The sequence below is a fragment of the Trichosurus vulpecula genome, chromosome 1 (assembly GCF_011100635.1).
Source record: "Trichosurus vulpecula isolate mTriVul1 chromosome 1, mTriVul1.pri, whole genome shotgun sequence".
In the NCBI taxonomy this organism is placed as follows: Eukaryota; Metazoa; Chordata; class Mammalia; order Diprotodontia; family Phalangeridae; genus Trichosurus; species Trichosurus vulpecula.
The window spans coordinates 229,025,546-229,045,731 of record NC_050573.1 but is presented as its reverse complement, the minus strand read 5'-3'; the positions used below and the strand labels follow the sequence as shown (position 1 = coordinate 229,045,731).

The 20,186-nt window shown below is 38.5% G+C and overlaps 1 protein-coding gene across 1 annotated transcript in view; it reads left to right on the top strand.

Moving 5' to 3' along the window:
- Positions 1-20,186, top strand: part of RAB31 (RAB31, member RAS oncogene family) — a 182,288-nt gene that overhangs the window by 76,205 nt on the left and 85,897 nt on the right. The window contains exon 3 of the mRNA XM_036759640.1: positions 14,048-14,129. Coding sequence (XP_036615535.1) covers positions 14,048-14,129 — 82 coding nt within the window. The remainder of the gene's footprint in view (positions 1-14,047; positions 14,130-20,186) is intronic.

Below are 20,186 nucleotides of genomic sequence, written 5' to 3'. Positions count from 1 at the left end.
GAGAGAAGGTTACACACAAATGGCATAAAGACAGATAGGAAATAGTGTGATGAGACTGGGATGAATGCTGACCAATCAGAAGCCTAAGGTCCTGATGGAGTGGGGAGCTGGGGGGAAGACGTTTCTTGAATTTTGTATTGGAGGTAGAAGCTGGAGTGCAAGAAAGGGAAACCAACAAGATGACAGGGAAGAGAATGAGCCAGATGAGAATCCATTCCATGTTTAGGTTTCACTGTCCCATATATCCTTCTGTCTAGTCTGCATCCCACATGTGCTGTTTAAGGCCATTTCCTTATTTCCAGGTAGATGGCTCTATATAGCACACCCTTGTTTTCTCCAGGCAGGACTTGATATCGAGAAAAGCGAAAAAAAAAACAAAAAACCACAACAAATAACTCCCTAACATGTCCTCTAAGAGCAAACGTGGGTAAACTTATCCATGCATGCTTCAGATTTCTTTGGATATCCTGTGGAGCAGACTGACTCAACCATTTCCTCTCCCTTTCTGGATTAATCCTATGCCAGCAATTCTTCTCTTCTTATATTTGGGTGTGCTCATATCCGGAAGGGTGGTGGTGGGTTTATTTTAACTCCCAAGATACCGCTGTTCTTTGAATTCAGAGTGATCTTCGTTTCTTTCCTATATGGCCCTCCGCAGATGTGCCTCCAACATGCTTTCTTTTCAGCATGTTCTTAGACAAGTAAAGCAGGTGATTTTATACATACACATATAACATGTACATATAATATACACACTATGTACATAATACATGTACAGATTACATACACGCATTGCATATATACATACACAAGAAAAGGGAAAAAAAGAAACACTTACAACAGTGGATTGTACGTAGTAAGTGCTTAATAAATTCTGTTGAATTTGGTGTTGTCGTTTAGTCATTTCTGACCCTTTGTGACCCCATTTGGGGTTTTCTTGGCAAAGAGACTAGTGGTTTACGATTTCCTTCTGCAACTCATTTTACAGATGAGGAAACTGAGGCAAGCAAGGTTAAGTGACTTGCCCAGGGTCACACAGCTAATAAGTGTCTGAGGCTGGGTTTGAACTCAGGAAGATGAGTCTTCCTGACTCAAGGCCCAGCACTCTACCCGCTGTGCCACCTAACTCCCCTTGTTGAGTTCACTTGACTTGAATTTCCTCCTATTTGTATAATGGGAGCTTTGTTTCCACATTGCTGTCTAATTGATAGTTTCTTTTATAATTATGTAGTTTACTGCTTTGAATTCCAGTGTGGTGCTCTTACAATAGTTTTGCTTTGGGAAGAGACCATAAAAACTTCATTATTATCATGGTTTTAAAATTGCTTTGTTTTTTATATTATTCTTCCTTCCTCCATTCCTTCTCTCTCCCCTTCCTCCCCACCCTTACCATATTTGGATTACTTTTACATGGGCACAAAAGCCATTTTAGCGACAAGTGTGGCTACTAATCAAGTCTTTCAAGACCCTTGAGGTGTAATTGCTTTTTTCTACCATCTCCTTAGGTGCTTCTCATTGTCCTTCTCCTCTTCCATGTTTTCTGGACATGTTCAAATCATCTGGTGAACTACACAGTGTGACCTCAAACCTGCAATTTCCCTGCTTTTTAAAAGACTTCTTGTCAACTGTAGTCTCTTTGCTTGCTGCTCTCACAATTTCTAATCACACGGCGCCGGTCTGTGACAATCTGAGGGTTGCTCCTGACTACACTTCCTGCTGGACTCCTTTTCTGCCTCCATCTCACCCCTCCTTGTCTCTGTTTGCTTCTTTTGCTTGGTCTGTCTATACTCCTGTTGTCGTCCGTCTTTGCTGGAAATCTGGATGAACCTGAGTTTTCTGGAAATGCATAGATTATTTCAAAGTTTCACTTTAGCCAATGAGGGAAGAGTTCCCACTAATATCTTCTATATTCTTTTTTAGGGGATGTGGGATTTCATCGATATGAGGATTTCCAGTATAGAAACTTCCTCAGCTGACATAGTTCAACAACTCCTCTATACATTTTAGTCTTATAGTTGCCTGGGGGGACTGAAAGATTAAATGTCTTATTCCTAGTCACACAACCAGGTGTGTCAAAGGCAGGGCTCCACCCCAGATCTTCCTGTTTCCAAGACTGACCCTTCCTGCTACTCATTATGCCATACTGCTTCTCAATCTTATGTTATATTGATTGTATTTCTGGAGGAGCGTGGGACCTTGGAAATGTCAAACTATTTTGAAGGTGCTAGTTCCCCTATCTGAAGTGCCAGCAGTTAGCTAAAGAAACTCTTTGTCTCTCTCTATTGCTGATGACACTGTGATGATCTAGCCTCATGCCCTGAGCCTTGCCGCTGACTTTTGATCAGTTTCATGGAGATTTCATTTCCTAGGAGAAAGCCTTGGTTCAGGAGAACATTTATTGAGATCTAAGGCTTTCTTCTGTCACTATTTTCTACACTTCCTTGCTCCTTACACCCTAACTTAAGGCAATGAATCTCCCAGCCTTCCGTGGTCCCTGAGCCTCTTTGGCTCTGTGAGTTTTGAGATCTCTTATACTGGTGTTATGGAGGAGAGAACCCTGGGTTTGGAGTCAGAGGATTTAAGTTTGAGATCTGGTCTGATCATTTCCTAGTTGTGGGACCTTCTGCAAGTCATCGAATGCTTCTAGGTTTCAGTTTCCTCTCTTTTGAAATGAGGGGGTTGGACTGAGTTGTTTTCAGTGTCTCTTCTAATTCTAAAGCCTGTTGTGCCTAGTTACCTGTCCCCCATAATTTGTTGTGGCTGCCATGCAGTTGTATGACTGTAATTATATCTTTCTTTCTTTTCCTATTCCTGATATTATGTACTATAGACCACAAAAATGCTTTCTAAAGAGTTTATTAATAAGGAAAAGGAATACATAGAAATTCAGAAAGGTTATCAGTATAAAATAATTAGAAGTTTATGTAGAAGGCTTCCCAATCCTAGACTTCTTCCTTCCTTCCCTCTCTGTTTCCTGCCTCTCTCTTTTCTTTCCTTCCTTCCTTCCTTTCTTTCTTCCTTCCCTTCTTTCTTTCTTTCTTTCTTTCTTTCTTTCTTTCTTTCTTTCTTTCTTTCTTTCTTTCTCTTTCTTCCTTCCTTCCTTCCTTCCTTCCTTCCTTCCTTCCTTCCTTCCTTCCTTCCTTCCTTTCTTTCTTTCTTTCTTTCTTTCTTTCTTTCTTTCTTTCTTTCTTTCTTTCTTTCTTTCTTTCTTTCTTTCTTCCTTCCTTCCTTCCTTCCTTCCTTCCTTCCTTTCTTTCCTTCTTTCCTTCCTTCCTTCTTTCTTTCCTTCTTTCTTTCTTTCCTTCCTTCCTTCTTTCTTTCCTTCTTTCTTTCTTTCCTTCTTCCTTCCTCCTTTCTTTCTTTCTTTCTTTCTTTCTTTCTTTCTTTCTTTCTTTCTTTCTTTCTTTCTTTCTTTCTTTCTTTCTTTCTTTCTTTCTTTCCTTCCTTCCTTCTTTCTTTCTTTCTTTCTTTCTTTCTTTCTTTCTTTCCTTCCTTCCTTCCTTCCTTCTTTCTTTCCTTCTTCCTTCCTTCCTTCCTCACTCCCTCTCTTCCTTTCTTCTTTCTTTTTTCTAATTTAATATGCATGAATTTTTATTGAATTAAAACAACTTTGGAGGGAAAACAATATTTAGATGCCTTTTAGCTTCTAGATTCTACTTAGAATTTTGTTTTCAATACTGAATAAAGTCTACTGTTATCAGTATGTTTTCTAAGATGGGAAAAAAAATCTTATCTGAAAGCTGTTGTGCTTCAAGAAGCTTCCAACTTGTACATTTTATTTACTTTAGCAGAGTAATTGAAAAACACCTGAAATTATAATTAGCTTTCTAGAATCCAAGAGATAATGTTCCAGTTTGCAGAATCTTACTTTTCCTCCTAGGCACTCATTACTTTGTTATTTTAACATAAGAAGGCAAGAAGAGATAAAATTCAATTTTGCTGTTTCTACCAACTCTGACAGAAAGAGGTTGAAATTAAAGCTTAGTTAAAATTAGGTTTCTGACCAATTAGACTTTCTAAACTAATTTTAACTAAAATTTCTCCCACTTAGCTTGCCCCTTATTATACTCTTGAAAGAGAATTTGCCCCAATGCATTGTTTCTTTTTGCCATCAAATTGGATGGTTTCTTCAGTGGAAATGGAATAAGCTTTTATATAGCACGTACTATGTGCCAGGCATTATGCTAAGCACTTTACAAACGTTATCTCATTTGAGCTTCACAACAATTCTGGGAAGTTGGTTCTGTTATTATCTCTATTTTACATTTGAGCAAACTGAGGCAAAGAGGGGTTAATTAACTCACCCAGGGTCACACAGCTAGTAAGTGCAGCTGAATTTGAATTCAAGTCTTCATGACTCCAGGCCCATAACTACCTAGCTGCTTTGTTCACTCTCAAAATATTCCATGCCACATTTAGATTGGCTTATCTAATTGCTGTGGACTGAGTTTATTTGCCAGTTCTATAATTCTAGGCACCTTCTGAACCAGTTAGAAAAACTCTTCGTTTGCCTGGCACATTTTTGCTTGTTCAAGGCACATTCTTAGCTAATCACTGGCTACCTCACAAAGACAGATTAGAAAGATAGATCGGCCTGCAATAAGGAAATTCTGCTAAAGCAGTCCTGCCATTATCTCAAAAATGATATTACTGAAGCTGTTCCAACAATCTACAGAGACGAGCTCATCTCTCCTGGGCACAAATGATTCATGAAATGGTAGAAAGTCAGGGAGCCTTGATAATAGAAACTACATTGTATGATAATAGGTATGGTGTTATGGTTCTTTTATCACTTGTACTTTGAAGTCAATATTATGATAAGCTCTTCTATGGATCTTGGAAACATTTCTTCCTGGATTGCTCAGCTTCCTACAGTTCAGTGCTTTAGATAGGCCCTCGTTTAAACGATTGAAAGAAGTACTTAATTGCAGTGGAGCAGAAAGGGTCCAGGACTTGGAATCAGTCAGTCATCAAGCATTTTTTTGACTACTATGTACCAGGCATTGTGCTTATATAGGTATTATGGGGATCCAAGGATAAAGCTCCCTTCGAGGAGCTTACATTCTAATAGTCAGCTGAGATTTAGATTGATTCTTACCTCTGACATTAGCTGTATGACAGTGGACGATTGACTTATTTGTAAAATGTAGATGACAATACCTGTAATGCCTACAAAATAGACATATGAGGCTCAAGTATGATTATATATAAAAAAATACTTTGTAAACCTTGAAACCTTTTACTTTGCAGTTATTGTTATGATCTCTCTGGATCTCCCTTTTCACTTTTCTTTCAAGAGGGGTACTTCTTGTCTGCACTGAGTTTTCCAGCAAATTCAATTCAGGAAATATTTATTGAGTACTTATGTATAATATTCCCACTGGTTACTGAAGGAAATACAAAGTAAATACAATACTGTCTCTGCTGTAAAAAGCATAAAATGCTTTGAGTCACTTTGGTCTCTAGGCAGAGTAGATGAGGGAGATTGGAACTGGAGAAAGCTTCATGGAGAAAATAGCCCTTGAGAAGTAAGACTGGAAGGATACCAGGAATTTTTGTAAATGAGGTGATTTTCTCTATCATTTCTCAAAATGAACAGTGTGCAGTATTCAGTCTTCGAGTTTGAACCAAGTGGAAGCTTATGGATGGCCATGCATATTGATGTGTATAAATTAGTCATTTATACTCATTTGAGGATAGAAGTGATATTTTAAAATCCCTCTTTTCCTTACCCTTAAAGAAATAGATTGATATTCCTCTCTGCCCTCCCCTCAACACACATGCATACAGGCATGTACATGCATACATCCACAAGCTGTTTTGGACATTTATACACTTAGGCTCCTCCTAGATTTAGACTGCCTTTTAATTTTATTTCCCAGTTATTTATTGAGTACTTATGAGAGCAGCTAGGTAGGGTAGTGGATAGAATACTGGGCCTGGAGTCTAGAAGACCTGAGTTCAAACTTGATCTCAGACACTTGCTGTATGATCCTGGGCGAGCCATTTAACCCTCTTTGCCTCAGTTTCCCTATGTGTAAAATGAGCTGGAAAAGGATATGGCAAACTGCTTCAGTATCTTTACCAAGAAAACCCTGTTCAGTGGTGTCGCACACGACTGAAAACGACTAAACAAAAAAAAAAATCACGTGTAGGGCATCGTAATAGACACTTTGGTCACTTTTACCCCTGCTGTTAAAACTCATTTGTTCAGTTGTTACTGATGGGAGCTAAGGACATAAAGTTCATGGATTAAATTTCCATTTAGATTTGCTCCATTCCATGGTCATGGTCTATATACCTTAGTCTTGCCATCTTTTTTTTTTTTGGCACAGACTACTATTAGCTATTATTGTTATGGTTTACAAAATGCTTTATCTTAATAAAAACAATAGCCAAAATTTAAATATCTTCAGAGTTTTCAAAGCACTTTAACATATTATGTCATGGAATCCTTACAACAACCCTGTGAGGCTGGTACTATCATTATCATTCCCTTTTTACAGATGAGAAAACTGTGGCTGAGAAACTTTGCTGTGGGATCCTCAGCAAAGTTGTTTGTGAGGGTCGCACAATGAGAGAGTGTCTGAGACAGGATTTGAGTTAAGATCTTCTCACTGTAAGTTATGGGCAGCTAGGTATATGGCCAATGAGATACCCACATCGGCTGCTATGAATATGCCGGCTTATTCCCAGGTTTGAATCGCAAGATATAACAAACTTCCTTCGTTGAAGATGAAACCAAGACATTTATTCAAACACTAGAAAGCCAAATCCTTCATAGTAATAAAGTAGTCTATACACATTATCAATGCAGGAGGCACTGCCATCTCCAAGCCTTTTTTCCAATCAGGCTTCCCCACAAACGAACTACCTTAAGCAAAATCTCTCCCTCTCTCACTCACGCCCCTGCCCTGCTCTCTCTGCCTCCTCTCTCTCTCTCCAAGCTCCAACTCACTCCAGCTTCTTGCTCCACCCCTTCAGGAAGCTCCTCCTATCACAAGCTCATGGGACTCAGGCTTCCATGTGACTCAAGCAGGTCACATAGGTCTAATATTGGGCAAGAAAGAGCTTCCCATTCCATTAACAATACATTAACAATACACTAGGTGGCGCAGTGGATAGAGAAGAGTCAGGAAGACCCATCTTCCTGAATTCAAATCCACCCTCAGACACTTGCTAGCTATGTGACCCTGGGCAAGTTGCTTAACCCTGTTTGCCTCAGTTTCCTCACCTGTAAAATGTTCTGGAGAAGGAAATGGCAAATCATTCCAGTATCTTTGCCAAGAAAACCCCAAATTGGTTTATGAAGAGTTGGACACGAGTGAAAAACTGAACAGTAAAGTCTGAATGCTTCACTTCCCAATATAGCCTAACTGTCAAATTTTTAAATCTTTTAAAGAAAACTTTGTCTCTTCCCTGTTGCTTCTGGCTAGTATTTTTGTTTTGTTTTCTAATGCCAGTATCATAAAAGAAAGATATAAGGAATAATGTCAAAGCATAAATCCGGGACTTTCTGCAAATTGTCATTAGCTGTCATAGGAAACATCATCCTATGGCCTAGTAAGGCTTGTTCCATCACTAAAAGGGTTAATGCTACATCTTCAACTATAATTAAAAGTAAAAAAATCTTAGCTGTGCTAATGAAGCAGATTGCTTTGACATTTTTGCATATCTGTGTGTACATATCTCTCTCAATCGTAGCAAGGAGGGCCTGTCACTTGCCTGCCAGATTTTGGCTTCTGTAGAAAATGGAATCATGATGAGCTATATTGCAAATACTAAATCCCCAGTCCTCCCACTCACCTACCCACTCCTTTCACAAACCCTTTGGAGTTTCAACCAGGAGAAAGAAACTCAAGAGCATTTAAGATAAAACTCAGGCTATGCTCCAAACGACCTTTAGTTCACTGTACTTATTACAAATGTTGTTATAATCTTTGTGTGTCAGAGGTGCTCATTTGATATGAAAGACCCAGGTACACCCTGAGAAATTTCTTACTTCTCTGGCTCATTCTCCTGCTCTGTGCATTTAAATTCCAGCCAAACTATTTGGTTCAACTAAACAAAGATATATTAAGCACCTACTGTGTGTCAGGCTAGAAATTGTGATTGTTTGTCCTTCATTTTCGAAGAGGATCATGACATCAGAAAGGTGATGCCATGAGTTGTAAGTGAATTGGGTTTAAGTGAGGGAGGGCTGTGCACAGTCACCAGGCTCACGCTCTCCTCTGGAGCCATCTGGGTCTAGTGACAAGATATAGATCAAGATGACTGGAGATTGATTTTTTTGGTTGGAGATTAAGAAAAAAAGGCAAAAGACAGTCCTTGACCTTGAGGAGCTTACAATTGAATAGGGGAGGCTACATGCAACAAATACATACAAAGCAAGGTATAGATGGAATAAATAGGAAATACTTAAAAGATGGAATTAAGACTACTAGCTGTTCCTTAAATCATATGTGCTTTTTCCTGTCTCTACACACTTGTGCTGCTACTCCTTTCTGGGGAATGTCTTCCTTGAAGACTCAATTCAAGGTGCAACCTCATCCCTGGGGTCTTCCCCATTTCCCCAGCTTAAGGTGTTCTCTTTTTCCTCAAATTTTCCTAGAGGCCTTTGTCTGGATCTCCTTTGTGCCTATCTCATCTTACCTGTATTTTATTCTTTTGGATTTAGGTCACGACTGCCCCCCACTATGTAAGTTCTTTGAAGGCAGGACCCATGTAATTTTTTTATGTTTGTATTCCTAGGGCTTTGCATAGTAGGCACTTCACAAATGTTTATTGAATTGATTGAATTCACAAATGGTGGTCAATATGCACCCCAAAAGTTAGCCATAGTTTTATCTCGGTACTACACCGTGGTATAGAATGCAGTGCTATTTGATCTGAAGGTGATACATTTAGAATCATAAAATTTTATGGCTGAATAAACTGATGTCCAGAAAGGTGTGGTTAAGGTCACACAACAAATTAATTATAGGACTAGAAGCCAGGCCTCACCTAACTCTCAATATGATGCTGTTTCAACTAATAACTTATGTTTTCTAATCACTTTAAGGTTCAAAAAGAGCAATCCTCACCACAACCCTGTGAATCAATTAGTACAGATACTGTTATTCCCGTTTTATAGAAAGCTGAGGCTCAGGGGGTTGTGACTTCCCCATGGTCACACAAGTAATCCATATCATAGTGGGCCTTTGAGCCAAGAGCTCTGGTTTTAAATCAGAATTCTTTCTTATACAGCAAAGTCCCTCTCACTTCTTATCTTCCTCTTGTTAGTGGAGCATTTCTAGTGTCGGCAGGATTTTTAACATTTTCTCTTTCCTAAATGCCACTGAAGGAGTACTTGGCTCCATGAGTGATTGGATAAATCCCAAACAGTCCCATCCCCTAAAATAGAGTTCAAGGGAAGAAATAGCCCTGTGGGGTTTGAATCACCCCAACATGGTTGACCCCAGAGGGATTTAGGGAGGATCAGAGTGGAAGGGATAATTCAGTAAAGGGGAGAAACCATTGATTTTGCCAAGCCCCTAAACACATGGGAAGTACTGACATGGGCTGGGAAGATATAACTCTAGTGCTGGGATGAAGAGGGTATCAAACTGAATATAACTCTGACAAAACATGATGTTGCTGATCACAGATCCAGTCAGAGGTATCAGGGACAAATTGTCTTTGTGACCACTGGGCTTGCTTCTGTGTAAAGCCAGAGTTGAGCAGAACTGTAACACTATGTAGAAACTCTGTGGGGCACCTCATTTGGCATCTAAAGCTGGGGTACTGAGAGGCCAAGAAAAGGAATGACTGTAGAAGATCTCCAAATAACTATAGGATTCACTTCTGACTAGAATTCTGCCATCGTAGACCTTCTGGAGAAGACATCACAAACCATCCACTGGCATCTACAGGAGGAACAGTGCTGAAAGACAGAGGGAAGCAGCCATGGCATCCAGCAGCCAGGAATTATTTACAAATCAGGAATTCATTTATTGTTTTGTTGATTGTCTAGACTTCAAAAAGTGGTGGAGAAAATGATGATAATGCAAATTAAACCTCAAAGGATGTTGTTTGTACATCTGGTTGTTAAACATTTACCAATACACCTCTGATCAAAGGCCAAACAACACATGCAGGAAGAAGAGGAGGACCCAACCCCGCTGGGGCTCAGCAGGCAGAGCAATGCTGAGCTGATGGACAGAGGAAGTATAAAGTCCAGTGTAGACAAGAACCACCAAGGGGATTCAGCTCAGGCTCCTAAAAGACGCAGAAAAAAGACAGGTCTTGAGGAGCCCCATCAGAAGCACCAAATAGGCCTCTGGATAAGCATTCTTAATAATATTTACATTATTCATCAATCAGCAAATATGAAGTGCTCACTATGTGCCAGGTACTGTACTAAGCACTGGAGGGTACGAAGAAAATCACAAACAGTCCCTGCCTTCACAATCAAATGGTGGAGACAACATGATATAAACAGGATAAACTGGAGATATTCTCATAGGGAAGGCATTTATCTTAAGGGAAACCAGTTTTGTTTTCCTTGACCTGTAAATAAACTCATTTGTTCTTTCAGTATTGTGAGCCACATACAGAGAATTGGTGATAATACCAATTCAATTCAATAAACATTAATAAATAATTCATCATAATTTATAAATAAACCTTTCCTAGGTGCCAGGCACTATGCTAAGTGCTGTCAAATAGTGAAGTTCCCCAGATTATTCAAGTTTAATCCAATGATAAAAGTATGACTGCTGAATAGGCTACTTGTGGGGTATGTATTACCCATCATTTGTAAAATTCATTCAAACTCAATAAAAATTTACTAAGTACCTACTCTATGCAAGGCCCTCGGCATACCAAGAGTGAAAATGGCAAACTTCCTGCCTTCAAAGAATTTACATTCTTCTGGGGGGATAGGATATGAACCTAGGTAAGATGATATGCCAGTAAGGTGAGGTGGGGCTGGGCGGGGAGGGGATGGAGGAGGGTTGGGAAGGAGAAATCCAGACAAAATGCTGTAGGAAAATTTGAGGAGAAAGAAGACTTTCAGCTGGGAAGATCAGGGAAGGCCTGAGATGAGGTGATGAGCCTTCAAGGAAGAAGAGGATATTCCCCACTGTGGGGCAGCCTGCCTGAAAGTACAGAGACAGGAAGCAGCATGTCTGATCTGATGAACAGTTAATAGTCCACTTTGGCCGGAATGTGAAGTACACAGAGGGGAGTAATGTGAGTAACACTGCAACAGTGATGAAGGGCCTTAAATGTCAGGCCCTTTCTTAGAGGCAGTAGAGTCGACAATGGTTTTTGAGCAGGGCAGTGGGAGGATAGATTGGAGATGAGAGTCCCTGTGATATACTTTCCCAGCTGCAATTTTGTATTTGTGTATGTGTGTGTTTTTTAAGTTAGATGGCCATTATTTAAATTTTCCTGGACAAAAAAATAACAGAGGGAAATTTGTAAAAACAGTCAAACAGAGGGCATTGCAGCTGAAACTATTAGTTTAATGATAATAGCTCACATTTCTATAGCACTTTAAGGTTTACACAACATTTTAAAATGCCTGCCTATTGAGGGCCTGTCTGATTAGTTGTCCAGAGTTCCCTTTGTAGAACACAGCTCTCTTTTTTGGGGGAAAGTCTTTAGGTGTGTGTGTGTGTGTGTGTGTGATCATGCCCAGTGAAACTCACAAGCTGGAAAGGTGGGGGTACACTTCCACTTCGTTAGTCAATTACAATGAAACAACAATTTTCTGCATTCATTATGAGGTTTCTGTTAATTTATGAGCTGTTCTATGCTTATTAAGAAGTTATTCAGTTGTTTTCAGTCATGTCTGACTCTTTGTGACCCCATTCGAGATTTTCTTGGCAAAGACACTGGAGGGGTTTGCCATTTCCTTCTCTAGCTCATTTTGCAGATGAGAAAACTGAGGCAAACAAGGTTAAGTGACTTGCCCAGGGTCACACAGCTAGTAAGTATCTGAGACTGGATTTGAACTCATGAAAATGAGTCGTACTGACTCCAGGCCCAGCACTCTATCCACTTTACCACCTAGCTGCCCCATTATTAAGTATATTCAAGACCAGAAGAATGTAGGTAGATTTTTTCTTTTCTCTTTTTCTTTCTTTTATTATTTTAATTTTTATATAAAAATAAATTTTATATATTATATATGTTATATATAATTATATAAACATAAAAATTGTTATTTTTTTATTTTTTATTTTCATTGGGGGGTGGAGGAGAAAGCCACTCAGTGTAGGGAAGCTTAAGGAGGTAGTGAGGCAAGGGGATAGAAGGTGGAAAAGGATATCTCATTGCCAGGGCACACCATCTGGGGCCATGAGTGGGGACTGAGTGGGGTTGGATGGACAGAATAGTCATGAGTCATGAGGGAGGAGCTCAAACTGGGGTATGCCAGCAAGGTTTAGAGTCCAAGAAAGCAGGTGAGAGTTGGAATTTAGAGGTGGAGAGGCCCTATGTGAAGCAATAACATGGTATACAGGCATAGATTAGTAAGATTTCAATTTAAACAATATATGAAGAAACACATGGGCAATGGAATCTGAATTAGGAGACTTGGAAACAGCATCTCAAAATCTCGAGTGGGCAGATGGGTTCGTAGAACAGAGCTACTTAGGTATGCTTTTGAGCCTAGGACTGAAGCTGTCATTCTTTTACCCTATTTTTTGTTTGAAATAGTTTTGAAATAAATTTAGTTGATTTCTTTTGTTTTTTTTGTTACCTACATTTCTCAGTATATCCTTCCCCTTCCCCCACCTAAGAGCCATCCCTTGTAACAAAGAAGAAAAAAATGCAGCAAAACTAACACATTGAAAAAGTCTGATGTATTCAGTATTCCCCATCCATAGCCTCCTCACCTCTTCAAAGAAGATGAGGAAATGCCTTTTCATTTCTGCCCTGGTTTTAAGCAGCCTTCTTGGTGCTAGGCAACTCCTGGCATGAGGTAGGGTTCTGTGAGTACTGATCATTGGACCAAAGGGGTAGGGCCTCTGGTGAATATTTGAAATTCTGATATTTAAGGAATATGGTACAAAATAGGAACTAGGAGAGAGGCAAGGAGAGAATGTGTTGGCCATTGAAGAAGACATACCTTGTGAAAAGGATGTAGAGGGAATTCTACACTTCTTGTGAAGTCTTTCACTACTTTAGGGAATTGCCCCCAAATGTGTCACCTTGCTATGAACCTCCCCAAAATTATCTGGCCCATGGTTGATAGATACAGAGTCTCTCCCTGGATCTGTACTCAAAGACGTCAGCTTGACTAGGCCTTCAGCAGTATCTTCAATAAATAGTCAGAGAACTAGTGAACTAGTGCTCCCTTGGCCTTGTCTTCAAGAACCCAGGGTCACACATCAGGGGAGGACCTTAGGATAGGGAAGTCTTTCATATGAAACAAGAAAGAGCAGGTGGCATGTATGGATACAACCCAGGAAAAATGAGGAAGAAAGAAAACCTTCAGTGGCATGCATCATCATTTCTTGAGGATCCTACGTGTTTATTATTGGGCAGGAAATAGGAATATTTGTTATATCCATAATTCAGTGGATACGGAAGTATTATCCAAAGGCTGGAGAATAGAGATAACAGCATTTTTTTCAGGTGCTGTTAGCTTTGAGTTTACTCACAACACAGCACTTTAGGTAGGCCCATTTGCTGTTGCCGTGACAGTACTGTAATGGTATCAGCATATTAACCTACTTGGGAGCCAAACTTGCTGAGATATTGGATTCTGTTTTCTTTTTAAAAAATCCATGGTTTATTCTTTTTCAAGAGCTGAAAAATGTTACGCACACAACAGCAAGACTGCTGAAAACACAATCCATTGTAAAAATTCTTTGCTAGCTTTTTTTTAACAGACCATTACATGAGTGTGGAAGGCCCAAGATTTTTTCAGAGTGACACATGACCCCAACTGGCCTTTTTTCTTCTCAGGAAACTAGAGTCCTGCTGAGGAGTAGAGTGAGCTTGTTTGAAGCATAGTGATTTATAAGACTAACCCAGTGTTGATTCTTAATTCCAGTGCCTCTTTCATGACTAAAACTGTGCCTTGTGGAAATGAGCTTCATAAGTTCCTCATCTGGGATACAGCTGGTCAGGAACGTGTAAGTACCAGTTCCTATAAGTTTCTTAGTCATTGTTTTTGTTTTTCAAAGACATTTTTAGAGAATAATGTCATTTAGGGAACTTGTCTCATCATCAGTGGGGGGAAAATACTAAGAATAAAAAACACCATATGCTATGTGTCTCTCTCTGTATTTACTATTGAGACATAATTATACTTGATAGAGGTGGAGAAGAATAACCTAGATAAATGAAACACATACAGATGGACATAATCCTTATTTCAGATAAGGTGAAAATGTTAGCTTTACCTCCTCAAAGTGGATCTTATAAGTGCAGAAATAGATAGTGTGTGGCATCATAAAGCAAGTCCTGGATTTGAAGTTCTAAGTCCAGTCTGTCTGCCGCATAAAAACACTACTGTGGCCAAATCTGTTAACTTCTCTGAGTCTTAGTTTCATGTCTAAAATGGGAAATAATCATTAGCTTTTTTCACAAGCCCATTTGGAGGATCAAATGATATATGAAACTCCTTGTAATTGTGAAATGCATTATAAGTAAGTGAAGAAGTCAATAACCATTTATTTGGTGCTTACTGCATGCCAGACGCTAGAGACTAAAAAAGAGGCAAAAGACTTTCCCTGTCCTCGAGGAGCTTACAATGTAATAAATGTGAAGTATTTTTGTTCTTTAAATACTCAAGGATCTGTGAGTTTGACCTGCTGATTACTCTTTCGTTGATATAGATCCCTGGCCCTTTACAGCTTAGTAGCTGGTGGTCCTTAAGAGTTGCTATAGCTAGTCATTACCCTGATGCTGATGGGATGAGTGTTTCCAAATTTAGATTGGTCGTTGACAGTGGAGATGCAGTCCTTCACCAGATCCACATTCAAATACCTTCTAGGTTGTTAGAAGCCATTAAAGCTTATGTTCCACTGACATAATCTTTGAGAAACCAGTGTCACCGTCATACCCAGACACTCCATTAGTGGAGTGGTTTTCATTAGAATAGGAAAATTGACCTCCTTTCCCTTGTCTTGTCCACGTCATGTTGGAAGTACTAAAATTAGCAATGATAAAGGGATAGGCAACAGAGTACAGGAAAGGAGAGGGACGGCAAATTCATAAATTGGACCACCAGTAATTGAATAATTATGTTGCTTTATGTAATTTTAATTTTGGGTGAGGTCTATTTCAGACTAAATTTCCTTAGTTTTATATGTTAGAATATTTTTAAAAGATATTCTTCTTTCATTAAAAATTATTAGATCTGCTTTCCATCCTACGAATGCTAATCACATCAGTGTGGAAAAAGAGGGGGAATCAATAAATCCCAGTATAACCCAGCAAATCCTGGTTCTCATTTTTATTAGTTAGCTATGTGACCCTTTAATCTTCCTCATCTATGAAATGGGGGTGATGCTTTCACTACATATCTCAAAGGGCTATTGTGAGGAAATTGTGTTTTAAACCTTAAAGTGCTATGTTAATGTGGATTATTTCTTTCTGCTAAATTTTTATTGTTATACATAATTAATACCAATTTCCTGAAACTCTGGGCACCCACATAACCACTTTCTGGGACTACTTTATTTTTCCTTTTCTTCTGGTTATGCTTTTGTCTTTTTGGCGACAGGATCGCCCTATCTCATGCTGGAAGGGTAGTGCTACTCACAGTCGTGAACCCAATGCTGAGCATCATAGAAGCTCTACTCTGACTAGTTTCCAACCTGGTCCAGTTTACTTCTCCTTAGGCGGCTTACCGTATTGGTGATAGACATATTGCAGATACCCAATTGGCTTTAACCCTAACGTAGCTCAAAATTCAAACAGTCTACCTGTTTCAGCCTTCTTGAGGAGCAAGAATTGGAGGTGTGCTTTATCACATCTGGCCAAATTTATTATTATTATTTTAAATACATATATATTATGAACTTTAACCAATAACAGTACCAATGAAACTTAATGTTATACATTTAAAAAATTAAACCGGTTTTATTTTAAAAATTAACAAGCACTTTTTTACCTTCTCATTCCATCTGCCATCGAACAACAACTATAGTAATAATAGTAAAGAAAATTTTCATGACAAATAGGAGTAGGCCAGAAAAACAAATGACTACATGTCCAAAAATGTGTCTCCACATTTTGAGTCCATCACCTCTCTTAGAGTAGGTGGGGATAGCATGCCTCAGTATCAGTCCTTTGGAATCATCATTTGTCATTCTAGTGGTCAGAGTTCTAAAGTCTTTCAAAGTTGTTTTTCTTTAAAGTGTTGTCATAGTATAGATTGTTCTTTTAGTTCTTCTTACTTCACCCTGCATTAGTTAATTGAGATCTTCCTTATTTATCCTGAAGCTGTTCATTTCATCATTTCTTGTAGTTCAAAAATATTCCATTACAGTCATGTTGTTTAGCCATTGGCCAGTAAGTGGGCGCCCCTCCTATTTTCTAGTTTTTGTTTTTTGCTGCTATGAAAAGAGCTGCTGTAAATATTTTTTTACACATAGATCCCCTTCTATTTTCTTTGCTTTGGTGTATAGGTCTAGTAGTGGTATAGCTGGGTCAATGGGAACAGACAGGTTAGTGACTTTGGGGACATTCTTCCAAACAGTTGTACACATGTATATAGCACTTTCCAGTTTACAAAATACTTTTCTCACAACAACCCCATGAGATACTTAGGTTAAGTATTATTATCAAACCAGTTTTGCCAGATGAGAAAAGCAAGGCTCAGGAAGACTATTATTATTTTTGACCAAAGTCACAGAGCTGAAAAATTTCAAAGCTAAGATTTGAACCCAGATCTGATTCCAGATATGGGACAAATATTTCAGAGTACAGGTGTCTGCCTTGCAAAGGGAAAAGGATGTTGATTTGATTTTTCAACAAAGTGAAATCTCTGTTTGAACTTGACTGCTGGGTATTTCATGTCTGCCTGATTGTTTCATGACAGCTTTTGGAAGAGCTGGTTTATTTTGATGAAACTTGTCACTACGCTGACAAAAATTGGTACCATGTTACAGATTTGCAGTTGAATTCGTCATCTTGAAGCAAAATAATGGCTAGTCAAAGTTTCCAAATGAGCCATATTTGCAACTATTTTTAATGGACTTCACTGAAAACAGGTGTGGAGAGGCCACAGAGACATATGATTACATTGATCAAAGCTTTGTTTTCTTCCTTAAACTCAGTCAGGTGCAAATATTTAAAAGGTGTGACTGTAAAATAAAGATAGATATTGTTTACTTAAGGAAATCAGTCTTATGCTTTATAATCATACTGTTTTTTTGTGGAAGAGTATTCTGGTGTCATAATCAATTGTGGAGTATTAAATTTTTAGAATTAGATGCTATGTGAGAAGCATTTAGTCATCCTTTATGATTCCTCTGATCTATTTAATTCCTCCACAGCAATGATTTAATTATCGTTAAGCTTGGCGGAGGGTTTGCCTTGTTTTAGTTTGAAGTCTTTCCAGCAATGAAAATTCCTCAATCTTTTTGGCAGTTTGTTGACTGCCTTAATTGTGCTTGTAATGAAGTGGCCTACTGCTTAATCTAAAAATAAATTTCTTGCTACAGCCCATGCCCATCGTTGTTTGTTCATTCTCATTAATTAATGAAAGATCCCAGTTCTTTTTAGCATCCTTTTATGTCTGTAAATATTTGTCAGTCCTTCTTATGGCTCTAGATTGTACTTAGCCACCATGATTTGTGCTAACTTCTTTAGAGCCATTTAAAAAAAATAGTATGGATCTAGAGTTCCATCTTCTTCTTCTGTAAATAATGACAGTTCTTGACCCAGTTTATTGCACATAGAAGGTCATTAATAACACTGAGTGCTTCATCCGATCGTAGCATTAGAATTGGAAGGAACTTTAGAAATCACCTAGTCCAGCCCCCTCATTTCACAGATTAGAAAAATGACTTTCAGAGAGGTGAAGTGAATCTCTCAAGGTCACACAGGAGGGCAGGGATTCAAATCTAGGCCTTCTGTCTTCAACTGCAGCTCTCTTCTACATAGCAAGTGGACCATTGTAATTAATATACTATTATTCATAGCATTGTTATTATCTAATAATTACTAGAATAATTCTCTGTCACATTTAATGCACATTTCCATACTTTCTGCTTAGCTCCACCTTGTAAATATAAAGCTTGGTCATGGGTTTTATTTATCGCCATCTTCAGAAACATATGTGTGTGTGTTATATATATTTGTCTTTTAGGTGTTGTTATTCTTGAGTTGTATCAGTCATGGCTGATTCTTCGTGACCACATTTGGGGTTTGCTTGGCAAAGATACTAGAGAGGTTTGCTGTTTCCTTCTCAAGCTCATCTTACAGATGAGGAAACCGAGGCAGACAGGTTGAAGTGACTTGCCCAGGGTCACATAGCTAGTAAGTGTCTGAGGCCAGAATTTGAATTCACCAAGATGAGTTTTACTGACTCCAGGCCTTACTCTTTATCTACCTACCTAGTTGCCCTGCACCCCAGCTTATATATACATAGATGTGTGTATACACACATATATTTAATATATGTAGATAACAGAAAAGCAGGAAACAAAATAAATAAATGGAACAGCAAAAATGTATATATGTGCAGTAAAAGTCATACCTCACTCAAATTTGAAAAATCCTCTTAGAGATCATATTTTCAGGCCTTTTGGTTTTGCAGATGAAAAACCTGAGACCCAGAGCCAGAATATCACACAGCCCAAGGTTACACAGCCCAATTAATGATAGAGCTAGAATTTGAATCCCAATCCCTGACTCCAAAGTCAGTATGTTCTTTATGCTTCTCACCCCTCCTCCTTAAACTGTATGAGCTCTGGCTTTTTCACTGGAAATGATAAAACCAGACTGAACTATGTTAGTAATGTTTAAAACAGCTGGACCCACCCTAAGCGTTACTAGTATGGCTCCGGCTCTACTTTCCAGCCTTGGTTTTAAATGAACAGATATATTTTCCACACAGGGCAGTTGATGACAGCCTTTTAATATCCAGAACAAAAGACATTTGGCCATTCTGAAATTCCCTAAAGCTTTCTGCTTCTCATTTCATTGTGCATGCTGTTGCACCATTTAAATGCCTCTGGAATTAAAACAGGTTGGCGTCTGCTATCAGAAGCATCCCGTTAGGCTTTTCCAGGATGTCTGTAGCTCCACTCTCAGAATATCCAGCAGGAAATGTGATGTCAATCTAATGATAAAAATGACAACTAATAGGAAAACCAGGGGTGAAACAATTTCTGTATATAGTCTCTTAGTATCATCTTTTCCTTTTAATGAGGTGCTACTTGACAATGAAAGAAATATTTTAAAAGGACAGTCTGATGATATTGAACAGAATGGAACTGTTTGGGTGGAAATCCAAGAATATCTTTGTTTAAAAAAAAGGGTTTCTCATGTATGGGTGTGTGTATGTATGTAGGTATGTAATAAAAAATCCTAACTATAGATTGGGAGGGTTCTATTTTCATTTTTTCTGTTTTGGCTGTTATTGGGGAATTTTCAAAATTGTATTCATAAGAGTAAATTTTTATGAATTTTTCAAGTACAAGTTAATTTCTATAAGTAATAAAAAAGATAGCATTTTTTCCTGGTTACTTTAGGGATTTCCTGCTTCTCTTCACCCTTCATTGTTGCCAACTACAGATTCAGACAGTCATTAGATATAGGTCTTAAGTGACAAGAGGCAGGTCTTTTGTGCAAAGACTACATTTAGAAATCTCTCAACAACAACAACAAAACTGACTTAAATTAGGTCTGGTGGAAAGAAAGCCCTTTTTTCTGGTTCCTTGTATTAAAATTCATTTCAAACATCTGTGGAGTAAGATGAATATGGCATTACAGGGGCTGCTGTTTTCTTTTTTTAATTTAAATGTTTAACTTAGTCACTTTATCCTTTTTACCTTGCTTGTGCTTCTTCTTCCCCTTAAATACTCATGCTCTGAATTTGAGAGAGATTGATTTTGAGAGATTTTTGGCTTACCTTTTTTTTCTATATGTGGTCTTAGCTTAGTGTTAGCTTAAGTTATGATTGGTTCTCTTTTGTCTCTCATACCTTAGAGGGGGCCAGCTTTGTTCTATCCTGT